This window comes from Aphelocoma coerulescens, chromosome 1 (genome assembly GCF_041296385.1).
Source record: "Aphelocoma coerulescens isolate FSJ_1873_10779 chromosome 1, UR_Acoe_1.0, whole genome shotgun sequence".
Lineage (NCBI taxonomy): Eukaryota > Metazoa > Chordata > Aves > Passeriformes > Corvidae > Aphelocoma > Aphelocoma coerulescens.
In genome coordinates, this window is record NC_091013.1 from 93,333,054 (window position 1) to 93,349,776 (window position 16,723).

At 40.0% G+C, this 16,723-nt stretch overlaps 1 protein-coding gene across 1 annotated transcript in view; it reads left to right on the forward strand.

The window, feature by feature from the left end:
• The window catches only part of CLCN1 (chloride voltage-gated channel 1), a 32,316-nt gene that overhangs the window by 5,171 nt on the left and 10,422 nt on the right, over positions 1 to 16,723 (forward strand). The window contains exons 7-15 of the mRNA XM_069018134.1: positions 2,627 to 2,705; positions 5,482 to 5,607; positions 9,022 to 9,106; positions 11,563 to 11,664; positions 13,419 to 13,503; positions 13,905 to 14,054; positions 15,467 to 15,536; positions 16,088 to 16,198; positions 16,324 to 16,537. Of these exons, the coding sequence (XP_068874235.1) occupies positions 2,627 to 2,705; positions 5,482 to 5,607; positions 9,022 to 9,106; positions 11,563 to 11,664; positions 13,419 to 13,503; positions 13,905 to 14,054; positions 15,467 to 15,536; positions 16,088 to 16,198; positions 16,324 to 16,537 (1,022 nt within the window). The remainder of the gene's footprint in view (positions 1 to 2,626; positions 2,706 to 5,481; positions 5,608 to 9,021; positions 9,107 to 11,562; positions 11,665 to 13,418; positions 13,504 to 13,904; positions 14,055 to 15,466; positions 15,537 to 16,087; positions 16,199 to 16,323; positions 16,538 to 16,723) is intronic.

Consider the following 16,723-nt stretch of genomic DNA (forward strand, 5'->3'; position numbering starts at 1 on the left):
GGCCCCTCTTGGAGGCAAGTGTCTTCCTATATGTGACATTCAATGTACAGTTCCTTTAGCCTCTTGCTGGGAGACTTCCTGCTGCCAAGGAAGGTTCTCCACAGATACCTCTCCACTTTAGCAACATGAGTTCTTTCTTTTCACGTGTAACTGGTGGCAGCGAAAGGAAGGGAAGGTTACAGGAAAAGTGACACCTATTGAAGGGCTGGTTTCTAATGATGCAGCTTGTTCATCCCTGCCAGCCATGAACATTGTTCCTCCTGGAGAGTACCAAAGGCTGTCCACAAAGTCAATAAGGATCAAGTAGAGAACAGAAGTAAAAAACAAACCTTGCAAGAGGCAACAGGAACAGATTGCAACAAGGGAAATTTTGACTCTGTTCAAAGAAATTATGTTCTTCTCTCCCAAGGGTGGTCCAGAAGTGGCATAGGTGTTCAGTGTCCAGAGAATTTCCACCCTTGGAAATGTGCAAGACTCACCTGGACAAGAACCTGATCTAGCCTTGGAATTAGCAGAATTAACAGCTCTCTGAGCAAGGAGACAACTTCAGTGGTTCCTTCGCAACTTTCCATGATCCCACTTGGAGGAGGAATCTGGAAATTTATGTGTCCCCTATGCATTTATACTAGTCTTGTGATTCACAGAATTTCTTTAAGCAAGGGCACATGATAACTTCTTCCTAAAGCAGTGGAAATATATTCATAATTAATTTGTCTTTCATTTCACTTCCCTCTCTTCCCATGTGCTGCCCTGAACCTCTTTGCATGGTTATTGTGCCCAAAAGTGTAAGGAGTTTTTCAATTCTATGGGGTTTTTTCTAAGCTGGCTTTAGTTCTTCCATGCCCTGCTGTCCTGTTAGCCTTCAAATGGATGAGTTAGCTGACAACTGTAACATGGTCTTGCATCAACAGTAATACTGATCTTTGTTGTGGGTGACTATTAAAAAAAAACAAGGAAGGAACATAGTTTGTCAGCTACAGATTAGAGGTTCTTCAGCTGGTAACTTGAGAAAAGATGCCAGGAAGAAAATCAGACTAAGCAAGAGAGAGGCTGAGAACTGTGTGTATGTGGGCAGTCTAGCAAGATGTAGACAGCCTGAGCTGAAGCCTGAGGCTTCAAGGCAAAATTTGTCAGTCTGCCAAAAGCCTTGAGAGAAAGCAGTTTCAGAACCAACGATGAGACCAGAGTCAGGTGGAACCATTGGTAGTATACAGGAGAACGGTATCTATTTTAATGGTAAAAAATTAAAGCAAAAAAACCCCAAACCCAAAGACCTCTGTGTAAGTCTGTGCTTGTTGTTTCTTTCTCTGTACCTGGAATTAACATAGTCTCAGAGACTGCAGGATTCATCATACACAGTTCACTGGGAGATGCTAGAGAAGAAAAGAGAAGGGTAAACAGGGAGTGATCTAGCTGCTGCCTTTGGGAGCTAAAGGAGATGTCAGACAAAATAGCCAAAGTCTTCTCAGAGAACAGTGAAAGCACAAAGAGACAACAGCCACAACTTGAAACGAGAAATTCTGTCTATGCGTGAAAAGAATTTCTCCCCTTGTCCCAAAAGTGGTTCAGGGTGGCACAGGTGTCAGGAGAGGTTGGGGAATCTTTGCCCTTGGAAGTGTTCAGGGCTTCCTTAGTACCCTGATCCTGAGCACTCTGATCCTTCTGCCCTTGATCTAACCTTGGATTTAGCCCAGCTCTGAACAGAGAGATAGAGAAGCATTCAGAGACACAGGACTAAAACTTGCTGTGAGTCTGTGATAACATTGTAGTGTGGGAACAGAAAATTATCATCGTTTCTGTAGCCCTAGTTCCTCTATTGGATTTACACCAAATTGCCAAATGTGGTTTCCATTACCTGGAAGTCTTGTGATCTTCAGCTGACCTTGGTGGCAGATATAGCTCACAGTTTCACATCATATTGCCCTGGTGCATAACTTCTGGGTGTTGTTGCAGGTAAACACCACCCTGTGTATTAAGAAGGATGGATTTGAAAAGCCAGTTTAGCCCTTGACAAGGAAATGGTGCCCAGCCTCTGAGAAAGACTCTCACTTTTATACCTTCCAATTACTTTTATAATGATGACAGTTTTCACCAGGACAGCACAATGCTTTACTGGGTGATCTGTCACCCACTCACCCACCCAGCGTGGAAAGACCTTCAGGACCAGTCCACACTCTGCTCTGGACGTGCATGTGCCTTGTGCACACTGACTCACGGGGAGGTTTTTGGAGGCATTCTGTGGCACATGTGCATCCTGAGATTCCCTGCCAAAGTAAAAGAGATGGAGCAAAACCTACTTATGCTCCTTCCACCCACTGCAGGAATTTCCATGAGACATTTCATTTACAGTGACAGGAATGTGTATGTTTCAAAGGAAAATGAGATGCTGCCTTCTTCACATGTCTTGAATGTGTGATTCCAGGTATATGCCTGTCCTGTGCCAGGTCTTGCCTTTTCAATATTTTGAAGCCATCCAGAAGTAAGATAAACCTAGCTATAACTCTGAGACTGGTGACAGAGCTGGGTGACATCATGCAGTCTTACATGCCAATTTTGTTACTCACTCTCTGCTTTCTTTCCTTCTTTCTTCTGTTTGTCTGTCTCTCTTTGTCTCTTTCACCAGTAGCAGCCCTATTATTACACGGATGTCCTGACTGTGGGGTGCGCTGTGGGTGTTGGCTGCTGCTTTGGGACACCACTTGGAGGCAAGTGGCTGTTCTATTTCCTTTTCCCCAGGTATCTAAATCCTCTCCTGCCTAGTCCTCTTCTCCTCTCCCACTCTCCTGCACCACATTTTTGATGTGACATTTACTTTGGACAGAGACACCTACCTCTAGCGTTTTCAATCTCCCCAGCATCTCTGACAGTCTTTTTTCCACATGTTGTCCACTTTCTGGAGGCAAGAGGAGAAGGCTCTCTAGAGCAGTGGTCTCCAAACTGGGGTGTGCATACCCCATGGGATACACAAGGTGATTTATTTGGTGTGGGAAGGAAATACTTTTTTTCTATTTTTTTTAATATAAATTTCTAATTTTTTTTAAATATAAAAAGTAAATAAATTGAACTTCACTAGTTTTAAGTATATGTATTGGCAGTGGGGCCCTAATATGTCACATGGCCACTTGTCACATACAGTGCATGAGGTGTAGAGGTGCTCCCAATGAAGAGGGTTGACCATGGTGCCCTCAATCATTTCCTCTCTTTCAGCATATTCCAAAGAATTGCAATCAATCACACTGGATCAAGTGGATTTATGGATTATATTATCTAGTGTTAACTACACTAATCCTCACAAATAGGAAAAGTGGCTTAAAAAGGTTCCTGCAAAGAGGCTATGGATTGAAGATAATACTAATAATGTGAGCAGAGAGAAATGACAAGAAAGTGGCAGAGCTGACACTTCTAGTACAGACCCTTATTCAGTCCCATTACAAATAATACAGTACAAATAATGGCCAGCTAATGAGATCTGAGAAGAAGCTGGACAAAAAAAAAATTAAAACTATCAAAGGCTATTTTAAATATGGATCTATATCTGCTATCATTAACAATGAACCTCACCCTATGTGTGTATCATGCTTTGAGAAGTTAAGTAATGATGGTATTAAGCCATCAGAATTTAAAGACATTTAAAAAAAAGACATTTAAAATCTAGGCACCCAGAACATGAAGACAAACCTCTACATTTTTTCAGCGATGTTTCAAGCCATGTGACATTCAGTTCAGTACTTTACAAAATTTCACTGGACCTAATGACAAACGTGTAGAAGCCTCCTTTGAGGTTTCTTGCTTCACAGCAAAAGAGAAAATGCCACATCCCACAGGAGAAACACTTGTTCTTCCTGCCATAAAACATAAAGCACAGAAAGCAAGAGAGCAGCAAATTAAAATGTGTTCCTTCATCAGTAAACACTGCTGGAAGACACCTAGCAGACATTGCTTAAGGTTTGAAGAAACCAGCATCTGTACAAATTACACAGTGGGAGAGGCTTCCTGTGCAGCTGGATTAAGTACAGATGTTTCTAAAATGCCTCAGATGATGGTATTTTCCAGATTCTGTTTCAATAGTGAAAGGCAGAACTTCTTTCTGTGAGACACTGAAAGGAAGATCTATCACAGAAGCTGTATTCTCAACAGTAAATTACTTCTTCAATAAAAAATGTTTTGTGGAAGAGCTGTGCAAGTGTAACAACTGGTGGAGCAGAATAAGAGAAGAACTGGGTGGTAAGGTTACCTAGACAAAACTACACCTGGGATTCGTGCACTGCAGTGTTCACAGACGAGCTATCGCAGCAAAGAAGTGGGAGCCAGACATGCACAAAGTGCTACAGGATGTCATTGGTGTGGTTCATTTCGTAAAAACAACACCCTGAAACAGTAGAATCTTTACAATACTTCATAATGAGATGGGAAGTGACCAAGAAAATCCTACAGGCATATGATGGTTATCTCATAGCCACTGAATTTAATGTCCAGTTGCACATTTTTCTTTTACAAAAATACAAGTGTTCTGAATTTGCTGGTTTTTTTCTGTGATGAAAAGTCTCTGTCAGTAGATTGCTACCTAGTAGTTATTTCTGAAAAAGTAAACATACTTGATGTACTTCAAGGTGAAAGTGATGTTCTAGCAGTGGGTGAGAAACTGCTTTTCAAAAGAAACTTGTGGAGGTTTTGTGAATCTGTTGCCAAATACAATGTAAGTGTCTTAGCTACAAAACGCTCTCATTATAGATATACTCAAGAAACTTGAAAACAGGAATTTCTACCTGTTTAAAAATCGTCAAGATTATGATTTTCAGTGGGTTTTGAACCCACTAGTTAAGAATATAAAAATTCAACATCTTCTGATTATTTTGCAAGAACAACTGATTGGCATCAGGGAGGATGAAAATTTACTATCCAACTTTCACAAAATTCTTTGCATAGGTGGTGGGTGGGATTGAAAAAATAGTATCATGATTTAGCCAGCACAGCCAGTGATACATTTCTTGCATTTGGATCTATGTGTCTTTGTGAGATACTCTTTTTAGATATGACAGCCATTAAGACCAAGCATCAAAATAAATTGAACATAAAACCAGACCTTTGAATCACCGTGTCACAAAGCGTTAAACCCAGATTTTAAAAAATAAAGTATATTACTATTTCAGTGAGAACAATTTTTTTTGTTCCATGAATAAATAAAACAAATAATCTTTAAAATTACGTTTATTTCATCTTTATCTCATCCTTGTTTAATTTCTATTTTTGTGCATGTTTTATATTGTACACAATATTTTAGTACAGTAGTACATGCGTATTATATTTAAATAAATACACATAGAGGGGAGAGGGTGCATGCTCAAAAACCTTTTATGGGTAGGGGTGCATGATCAAAGAAGTGTGGGGACCACTGCTCTAGAAAGCTAGGTAGAATCCTCTCTCATGCTTCTAACATTACACTTCTTATTTTAACTTTGCTCCCTTTCCAACTCTTTCTAGGGGTTCTTTTCAGCATCGAGGTCACCTCTACCTACTTTGCTGTGCGCAATTATTGGAGAGGCTTCTTTGCAGCTACCTTTAGTGCCTTCGTGTTCCGAGTCCTTGCTGTCTGGAACAAGGATGCAGGTAAGCTAAGAGCTGTTCCTCCTCTCTTTGTACAAAAGTTCCTCTGTTAATGCATTTTTTTCCATCTTCCTCAAAACCACGGTATTTTTATGATGTTTGAAACGTCTGCCACAACATGTGACTTCCAGCAGCACAGAAGGAAGGAGAAAGGGGAGTGTCTTGTCATCTTGTCTAGCCCAACCTATTCCTAGGAGTTGTGGGATGTATCTAACTGACAAATGACAGAATATGAGTCCTCAGCAAGCAAAAGGGACCCTGAGGTGGGATTTTTTTGCTTCTGCTCAGAATAGTGTCCAGGCTGCAAACACAGAGATATCCTATCACAGAGGATGTAGTCCTTGCTGGAAAAGCCATGGTCTGCTTTGGTCACCTCTTGACTGAAAATGTTAAAACAGATAGTCAAGAAAATTGAGATGATTAAATGATTAGGAAGCTACAGGTTTGGTAGGATCTGACTGAAGGTCCTGAAAAAATAAAGTGTCTCAAGTGACTGAAAAGCATAAGAGTGACATTTGTGCAGACAGAAAGAGCACAAGTCAGGCTTGTTCAGTAGAGCATCTCAAACACTCTGGGAATAGAATTCTGGTGCAGAAGGCTGCCATTTCTTTGTAAACTTCTTCCTTATAATACCTTTATCTTTTATTCTTGCATCTATTTTATTGAGCTCCATGTGAGCAGTTTACTTACTTAAAACTGCTATAACATGTCTCGACTTCAGAGGGATGGATTTTTTGGGGGGTTGAATATTCTCTGGAATATAGAAAATGACTACACCTTCTACCTGAATGTAGAAAGTGGCTACATTTTTCTTTACATAGCACTGCCTAAAAGTAAATCTGGGGTATTTAACCATTAGGTCTGTCACAAAAAACCCAAACCCCATATCTGTCCTTTCCAGAGAAAAATATAAGAAACTCAAAGACATAACAGGAGATAAATTCCTTCACTTTGTCTTTTCTGACTCCCTTGTTGATCTCTCAAATCACTAGAAATCACTAGAAATTAGTTTAATTTCAAATGACTAGAAATTAGCTTAATCCTGAAACCTCTTGACTCCTGTCCCTTCTTCAAAATCATCCAGACAGCTTTAATACCGATATTAATGGCTCCTCAAGTTCTTCTTCATTGACTGTCTAGGTTAAAAACTTCCATGATTCAATTGGCTATGAAAAATTGTTCCTTTTCACAGTTCTGTATTTTCTGTGTGTTGTCAGTCTCCTTGTCCTTGCATTAAGGAACTAGAAACGTTTATCTAGCTAAGTCATTCATTATTTTATGATCTTTTATCATTTCTGCTCTAACTTGTCTTTCATGTCTTTTCTTGTTCATTTATTTCCCTTGGAAAGTTACACACCCGGTCTTCTCAGTCTTTTTTCATGCAAGGTTTTTCTATTATTGCCTGCTACCAGGAAGAAGCAGGTAGGGAAGTGATCACATCAGAGTGACAGATGCAAATAAGTTGTGTAGTATCTCACCAAAATTTTTTTATTTCTTAGACCCACAGAATCTTTGCTGGCTTCTCGATACTCATGGCTTTGTCAGCTGGCTTTACACCATTATCTGTACTTTCCAAATAACATCTGGTTATTTGCCAAACCACTCTGGTTGGTTGCTGCAGCTTGAGCCCTTCTTTGCCAGTCATGGAAGGCTGGAGTTCTGCAATTTGCAGGATTCCTGTTTTACCATGTCCTGGACTTTCATCTTATTTGCCATAGGGTTTAATGCCTTGCCTTCCTCCTGCTCCTTCTGATCTCTCCTACACATGGCTCATTGTTATCTTAAAGTTCAAATCTATTTTTAAGTAGACTTCCCCATTAAGTAGACTTTCCCATTCCTTTCTACTGCTAACCTTTTAAGAATTGGACAGATACTCTAGTACAGTTTGTAGCCAATGGAGAGAAAAGGGCTTAGACATTCATTTTCAGAATGGCTTAGTCACTGGGGAAAGAGGATGAAGATAGGTGGGATGAATCTTTCTGTGGCAATCTTTTTCTGTCCTGTGGGAGTAGAGGGGGAACCTAGAAAGTCTCAGACTAAGCGCTATGACTGTTTCCCTTTGCTCTGGTCATCTCTGACGCCCTGTGGCAAAACTCTTTGAAAATGGGCCCTACTATACTTTTTTAATGCTCTGCTATTTAGTGGCTTGGACTATCTGTTTCCTTAAACTAAATTGAGGTGATCCCTTTCTTGGGCTGGTCTAACAAAAAAGAGGACATCCTGCTTTTCATCATCTTCCATCCCTGACTGTTCTTCTACCCCTGCCTTGTACCATCTCTGCGTTTGTTGTTCCCCTTGATTCAACTCACTTCCTTGGCAGAGGAGTAACGCAGGGAAAGAGCAGATAGGTTTTCTGGCAGGTTTTAATGAGGCAAAGGAACTCAGAGAAGGCTGTGATGTGCCAGAGTGGGCCCAATGGGAGAGGAGAACAATAGTACAGCCAGGAGGGAAGAAACAGGGGGAAGAGACAGGGAGCAAGATCATCCCAATTTGGATAGTAGAATGCAGTTTTAGGCTTAGTTATCTTAGGTAATGCAACCCACTGAGACCTCATTAAATCATTACTCTAAACCTAGTTCTGTATGACCAAATAACGAGTAGTCAATGCCTCCTGTTATTATCGTATAATGCTAGATTTTCACTGCTTCTTTTATTTCCTCATTGAACAAATAATTCCTTCATCAAGGGCAACTTGGGATTTATATCCATCCTCATCCAGCTGCACTTCCACCCTGTATTAAATTGCTAATTTATCCTTCACCTGTTGGCATACAGGTGTTTACTGTTTCCACACAATAATGCACCTACAGAGAAAAGCAGGACAGGTTTTAACATTTCATTGTAGCAGGGCAGCACTACCAGGAGAGGTCAGGTGGAGAAGATGGGACTTAGCTGATCTTTTCCATCTCTGATTTCTAAGCCTTTCATTGTTTTGGTACCAGTCAAAATTTTGAAGCTGTAACTCCAGAGAGGATCTGCATTTTGTTTCTGGAAGGCAATCACAACTATGAGAAGTGACACAGCTTCTTCAGATGTGCAGGCACTGCCTGCCTCGGCAAAGAGACCTCTCATTCAGTAAGGATACCAGGGAGAGTTTTTTTTTTAATAGGGAATGGATGGTAGAAGACAAGAAAGAAAAGAAAATCCTTTAAAAAATCAGGGATGGTAGCTAAAGAAAAAAATGCATACATTTTCTGAAAATAAACCTAGGCCATCTAGAGTGCCAGGATTGCAAGTGCTCAAAAATAGGACCTACTAAATCAAAGCAATCTGCTAATCTGTAATAATGTATATAATGTCAGGAAACCACACAGGAGCATGTATAAACTAGTTTCCTTGTCCCTACCCCTAGCTTTTATTACCTTTAACTTCTCAACTCATTATTTTCTTTCCTACTCTACCTTTCTTCTCTCACAGTTACCATCACCGCGCTGTTCAGAACAAACTTCCGTATGGATTTCCCCTTTGATCTGCAAGAGCTGCCAGCATTTGCTATAATAGGGTAAGTTCCCAGGAAACTGACTCCTTGCTCTACAAAGGTTATAGTATGATCTCTGTTAGGAATTCTTCTGCCAAAAAGTTTCATACATCACTTTTAGTCACTTTGGTTGTAACAAAGTGGGTTTCTGTTTGTTGGAATTCTTCCTTCAGAAATGGTGCCCGTGTATCACAACAGCTAAGGAAGGAAATACAGGTATTATCAAGCTGTTTGTTATTTCCTTGCCATGTATCTTTTTCAGAAATTAAGCTTGGAGGTAAAAAAAAAAGTAAGTCTAAGTTGGTCAAACTACTGGGAATAGACTTACTGAATGGCTCTTTAACTGTTTTGACATTATCCCCAAATGAACAGATCCAACAGGTACCCTTTTCACATGACCAAAATGGGACAAAAGATTTAACCTGAAGTTTCCTTTTCACAAGGTCAGAATGATTATCCTTTTTGAGAGAGGTTGGTATACCTGACATGGTGACAAGGGTAGCCAACCGTAATTGGACTCAGTGAGAACAATGGTTAATTTGGAGGAAATGAAAGAATGAACTTTAAAAAAAATGAAAATTGGGAAATACTAGAGAAAAGATGAGTATGGAATTACTGTGAGGAAACATCTTTGGTTAGAGCTTGAGAGAGGCTCCAGGGAAGTCACTGCAGAGCATAATGAAAGGAAAACACTATAGGAACAAAAGCCTGTGCTGGTGTTGTGAACATACTCTGTTGCAAGACCTGCATTCAAGACCAGAAAAATATTTGTGGTTTTCTAGCTTCTTTTAGTAGGCTGCCCTCCTATTAATTTACTTGACTATGAACTCAAGTGGGATTTTTGAAGACATCAGATATATTGAAAAATCTATGAATACACAGGAGTTTTTGCTAGTAACAAGTATTCACTTAGTTCTTCCCCTTAAACAGACTTGCCTAATGAACTTGGCGGAATCTATTGGTTTAGATTGGCAAGGAAAAATTGTAATCCTTGTGATTTACAGCTGGTTGTTAGAATGCAAAACTTCTTGTCACCGTGTTTTGGACAGAGTTGACAGAGCTGGCTTTTTTCAGCCCTGCTCATAGGCTGGGAAAGGAATATATGACAACTGCAAAATGCTTTCAAATGCCTGGGTGTCCAACGTGGTATTTAAAATAAAAAACAACCCTAAAGACTTGGATAGTCTTGGGTAAAGTCCCGATGCCAACTTGGAATGCTCCAAATTCTCCTAACATTAAGTCTCAAAGCTGAACTCTGTTTCTACCCAACATATTTTTTCACTTTCAGGTAGGGCAAGCACTGCCAATAGGTAGATCTTGTTTTTCTGTGTCAGCAAATGTTAATTTGCATAATCTATACAAGAGGAGCACTTCCACTTTATTGATAAATTGATAGACATGAATGGAGAGATCTATATTTTAATATAAAGTATTACAAAGCAATTCAGTTCACTGTGGAGTCTTTAGGCTTATATTGCCTAAGGGACTGGTCTATTTTAAACACTGTTCTAATCAGTGTTGGCTTAAAATACTTAAGAGTAATTCATTGGACATGTTTTTTTGTGAAAATCTTTCTATTTAGTTTAAGCGTGTTTCTCTGCAATTTTTAAATTATAAAGCAGGATTATTTTCAACATACAATGTTTTAAGTACACTAAATTAATCATTGAATGAGATTTGGCAAAAACATGCATGACATATAACAAAGCAAAAGTCCATTAATTTTAGAAATTAATAGAATGAAAACATTAACAGTTTATCCTCTGTATTATGTGGGTTAATTACTTGCCACATATAATAAGGCTTCCCCTTACCAATTCTAAATGCAGTCTTTTTTTATTCTTCCTTTTTTTTATTTCACATTCGAGTATTAGGCCCTATTTATCCAAGTCTTATTAAGCTACAGAGCCTAAGGATCATGCCAATTCTTAGACAACTACACTTTTTTTCTTACTTTATTAAGATCAGGAACATAAGCCCCAGTGATTAGGATCATAGAGATTATATACTTTGCTTTAGGCACAAGAATTCCTATTACTATTAGTATTTGTTGTAGGCATATAATTTTACTGAATCAGACTTATAACCTCTTCATTTTTACTATTTGCTCTTCCAACCTGATGTTTAAGTACTGACAATACTGGTCTTTGCCCAGTCGCTCTTCACAACCCCCCACTGAGAACTGTCAGTCTCTTTTTATGGATTTTTTTAATAGATTTTTATAGATGAGATTCCCCCTCTCAGCAAGAGAAAATTGGTAAAATGGTAGTGTGTATGACAAAGAGGTCCAAAATAATTTCTCCCCTTTCATCAGATAGGGAGTATCTTCAAAGGAGCTGCGGTAGGAGTAATCCTCTAGGTGACATTTTAAAGGCTTCACAAACAGCTGAAGATTAAACCACTTAAACTCATTTTCTTGGTTGATGCTTTGTGTATTATCTGTTGTTTGTCATGCTTTTATTCCTTTTTCTCCATTTTAGCATATGTTCTGGATTCCTTGGAGCCTTTTTTGTTTATCTCAATCGCCAAGTGGTCCTGGGCATCCGACGTCATAAAGCTCTGAGCCAGTTTCTCACCAAATAGTGAGTGCTTGTGAAGATACTCTCTTTAGAGACCAGATTCTTACACTCCACTGGTGCTGCATAGTAGCAAATGTTTTCTGGGAGATAGTAGAACTATTTCAAGTGTAAGATTGTAAAAGTATGAGAAACTGCTCCTATATGAGAGTAAGATCTCTGCAACCATCAAGAGAATTTTTCTCACACTGTATTTTCTTTTTGATCAGCCTCAATAGTTTCAAATGGCTTCTTGATTTAGAAGGAATACTCTGCAATATTTGTTAGGAGGACAAGGGAAACTATTCATTGGACAGAAGATGTTTTTAATTAGAAAGTCAATGATCATGCTTCTTAAAATCATGCTGTTTATGGTTTGTTTGGGTTTTTTAGGATCTGTGAACAATTCTACATCATTTATGTTTCAGGAAAATTAATTACAGCTGAAATCTAACTATGTATTTAAAATATATATTTTTTTTTTTCATCAAAGTCTTGGCAAAAATGTAAGGAATGTGCTGCATACTTATGAACCAAAAGCTGAAACTGATAGTAACCAAATGGTGTGAAATGCAGCATGGAAGAGAAATGCAAAATAAAGTCTTGACAATGAAGTTTTCACAGGACACTTGAAGATACTGTTTTCCCCTCTCTAATAAAGTCCTAACCTCCAAACTTTATAACCTGAAGTGCTGGATAGCTGTAAATGTCTTCAGTCTCTTTACAGAAAAAGATCTGATGCTATAAGAATTTTTGAAGTTGAGAGGTGTGGAGGACCTTATTTCTTATCAAGTTGCAGACCTGAGCAGAAGAAAACCACTAGATAAATAGAAGTTCAAACTAACTTAGTTTCTTATGTGGAAGAAAAATTGTCTTTCTTCATCATGTAGCCTTACCCACAAGCATCAGCAGTGCTATCAAATCCATTTAATAGAGAAGTGGAGCAAAGCCTAAAAAGTGGGAATTTACTTTTCACTTATTTCTCAGAATTTTTTAAGTCCTTAGACTGAAACAAATTAAAGATTATATTTTGTCTTCCTTTGTCAGCCAACACTTCCTGTAGGAAACAGTAACTTGCCAAGGGACACATGACGGGATTTAGCCCAGCATGTGGAAGCAGTTTAGGCTCATGTTGTCTTAGTGCTTGTGAAGTGTCACAGTTTACCCAGAAACCCATCCCACGACTGGACACAGCAGCAGGAAAACACAGATGGCTTCAGCCTCTGTCCAGCTGTGCCCCACTGGCCTGGCACTGCTAGAATCACTGGCTACCAAGGACACCTCCCCCAAAATTGTGACAGCCAGAAATTCAGTGGGAAGAGAAGCAGTTTTTCCCATAAGAATTAATGCAACAGGGGGTGCCTGCAGAAATGTATGAAAAATCCCTACATTTAAATCCACTAGGACAGGATACATTGCATGGGGGGTGAAGACTGTCATAATCAGGACAACTGGGGAAAGTAGAGGCTTTTGGCAATAGGTGAACACATCACTGCAAACACACATTCCTCCCACATATTCAAGTTTGTGCATGTTGTACATCCCTCTCTTCCTCCATCCCTCCCATTATATTCATTCTGATGGGAAAGAGGGCTTTGCTGACAGGTGAACTTTATGAATTATGATGATCAGTGGAGCAGGGCATTAAAACGCCAGGAACAGCACTCCAAAGCAATGGATACAGAGAGGCTTCACAGTGATAGCATTCCTAGTCCTGGATTGATGGTGCTACAAGAACAGAACGTGAGGCCATATTGACATAACTTTTTCCTTCTTTACAGCCGACTGATTTACCCTGCGGTTATAACCTTCTGTATAGCATCTGTGACATTTCCTCATGGATTTGGGCAGTTCATGGCAGGAGAGGTGAGACTGGAAAGTGTATTACCAACTCTTTTCAGTTCTGTGGAACATTATCTCCTTATCCTGAACCCCAATAACCTTGTGTCATGGAAAAGGGAAGAATGAGATGGAAGGAGGTTGGATTGAGGGGGCACTATATGATCTCTGCTACCTCCTTCATAGAAAACTTCAAAAAAGATCCACTCTTCTAAGAAAATAATAAGGAAGGTGTTACCCATGTGTAAAAGTAATTATCTTTTCACCTGTTTGAGTAAAGTTCTGTCTTTCTTCCTGAAGATTTAAAATGTAAATTAATCTCATAGTCATGAATTACCACAGTAAAAATCTCCTCCGCTTCCTTGTAACAGAGGTAGAATATTTACTCCATCTATCTTATGACTCATACCTGTTTTTTTACTGTTTAGTTGATGCCACGGGAAGCCATCAGCACTCTCTTTGATAACTACACCTGGATCAAACACAGAGGGGACACAGAGATCCTAGGGAAATCTGCTGCCTGGATCCATCCTAAAGTCAGCGTCTTAGTCACCATCCTGCTCTTCTTTCTTGTGAAGGTAGGAAGCCCAGCTCACCATAGCCCTTCTTCACTCAGACTGAATGTTCTTGCCCCTTTGTAAAACAGTTTGTGAAGTGCCAATGAGGAGTTGCTGGGTATTGAATGAAGCACTACAGCTGCAATGGATTCCTACATCTTTTGATGTGATGCTCGTCCACCTTCAATGCAACATTACCAAAATTATTAGGGAATAGCTTCCTTAATTTAGTGGCCTCCTTTTCTGCTCCCGAGGTCATCCTCCTCAAGCCTCCTGCTGAATGACCTTTGGTATCCACAGTATAGTAGCTGGTAGGGAGAACTAAATTGGGAAAGATTTCTCAAGTTCCACAAAAACAAATACTTGACTAAAAAGCTCTCCGATAATTTATGTTTGATCTAAATGAAGTCTGATACAGTTTATTTGATATTCCTGACTTCAGATAGGAGAGAAATAGGAATATGCAAGCACAATCTATAGTTGTGTGATGCTTAAGGATTTGCTAGCAGTACATCAAAACTTGATGGAGAAATGCAGCTGGAAACAGTTTTGCTCACTTCTCAGAAAGCAACAGCAGATTAAAAGTTCTGATCTGACATGGTCTATGGGAGTTCATGGTCTGTGCCACTGCTCAGCCTCTGAAAGGATCAGCTGTGTAACTGACACAGGACAGAGAAAAAAAAAAAAGACATTTGAAAGAAAAAAACCCATCAAATTCCATGTAGCAAGAAAGAGGTTTTCCTAAGATGAAAAAAATCTATATCTAAAAGGATAAAAATATCATAGAATAGGTGCTAATTCTTTTATTATTTATTTATTGCAAGGGAGCAGAAGAGCTGATGCAAGGTCAGTTGAACATTTCAGTAGATGAAGAATGGCTGCCAGTGACTGATTGACACAACTATTTCCACCTAAAGTAAAACACTATCAAATTTCTGACAGGTAGTTAAGGGTTCTCCTTCTGTGATAATTCTTATTACAGTGTACCAAGCAGAAAAGGTCTTGTTTACTTGAAGGGAAGAGGGGTGGACTAGATGTTGTGTCTGGCCTGAGTCCATCTGTTTGCCTTTGGGAGAGCTGTATCCTCAGTCACTAGATTCATTGGCATTGTCCTAACTAAAGGCATTCCCTACTCACTAGATAACTGCTAGGAGCAGTCAGTTTTCTTCAGGATATATTCAGCATTGGGATAGACCACATCAACAAGAAACTGCTGTTTTTACTCTGGGCAAAGGCTTGGCTTGATTCTCCAATGCAGTATAGTCAGTTTTCAGCTGTATTTGGCCAGGTTTGGTACTGCAGAGACAGAGCTTGGTTAGCAGCACTATGCCTCTGCAGCTTTCTGGTATCTGTAGCCAGGCTGGGCACAGAGTGGGGCAGCAGGAAATGCTATTGCTGTTCAGTAACAACTGCACCCTCTGCCTCTGTTCTAGTTCTGCATGGCTGTTATTGCCACCACGATGCCAATCCCCTGTGGAGGCTTCATGCCTGTTTTTGTACTAGGTGAGTTTCAGTTTTGCATTGCAGCATATCCATCTGGCAGGTGGAGAGAACAGGAGAGACACTGCCTACACACCCAGTAGGGTTCATCTGGTGTATGAGGAGTCATCACTTGATGTCTGTGAAAACCTGATTAGCAGTCAACAGACCAGCCTCTGGGTCTCTGCTTTTAACATCTCCCCAACCCCCCATAACCAAATGCCAAGTAGGAAATCCCTATCCTTTTACATAAGGAAAGCCACACCTGGGGAGACAGTACACAGTCTGAAAATATGTCTTCCAGCCTGGGAATCACACGTACTGCTGTGCCTGGTGGTCCCAAGTGAATGAATGAGGGGTCAACTGTATTTACCTTAGTACCCTTTCTTCCTCTTGGAGTCTAACTCCTGTATTTTGTAACTGAGAACTACTCTTTAGTCCCCAGTGTCATTTTAACGTAAGTTTTGGCTTTGTTTCTATAAGAAAATATCCAAGTGATTGCCCAGCACATCTGCACAGCACAGACTGGATGTTCCTTAAATGTTGACTCTGTAACTGTCAGTGATATTTTTCAGGTGCTGCATTTGGACGTCTCATCGGGGAGATCATGGCATTGCTTTTTCCCAACGGGATCCTTTTTGATGATATTCTTTATCAAATCTTACCTGGAGGATATGCTGTCATAGGTGAGCCTCCATGTCTTCCTTTTTCTTCACCTGGTCCCACTGCTGTAATTGTCCTGGTTGACATGACATGCTGTTTCTATATGACAGTCTCCTTCTCTCCCTATTCCTTCTCCTACCTGGGAAAGGTGCAGCGGCTTTGACAGGAGCGGTGAGCCACACTGTCTCCACTGCTGTTATCTGCTTCGAGCTGACGGGTCAGATCTCTCACATCCTGCCCATGATGGTGGCTGTCATTCTTGCCAACATGGTGGCCCAGAGCTTGCAGCCCAGCCTCTATGACAGCATCATCCAGGTGAAGAAGTTGCCCTACCTGCCAGACCTGGGCTGGAATCACATAAGGTATAGTAGGTGGAAACAGGGAGTGGCAAAGAAATAAAGCAGGAGAGGGTTAAGACCTCAGGGGAATAAAAGGTTATGAAAAGGAGACAGTATTACAAAGGAATTAAGAAGGCAGAAAAGGCCTGCAGTAACCAAAAACAGGTATTGGAGTAGAATTAGGTTTCATACACAAAAGTGGAGAAAAGT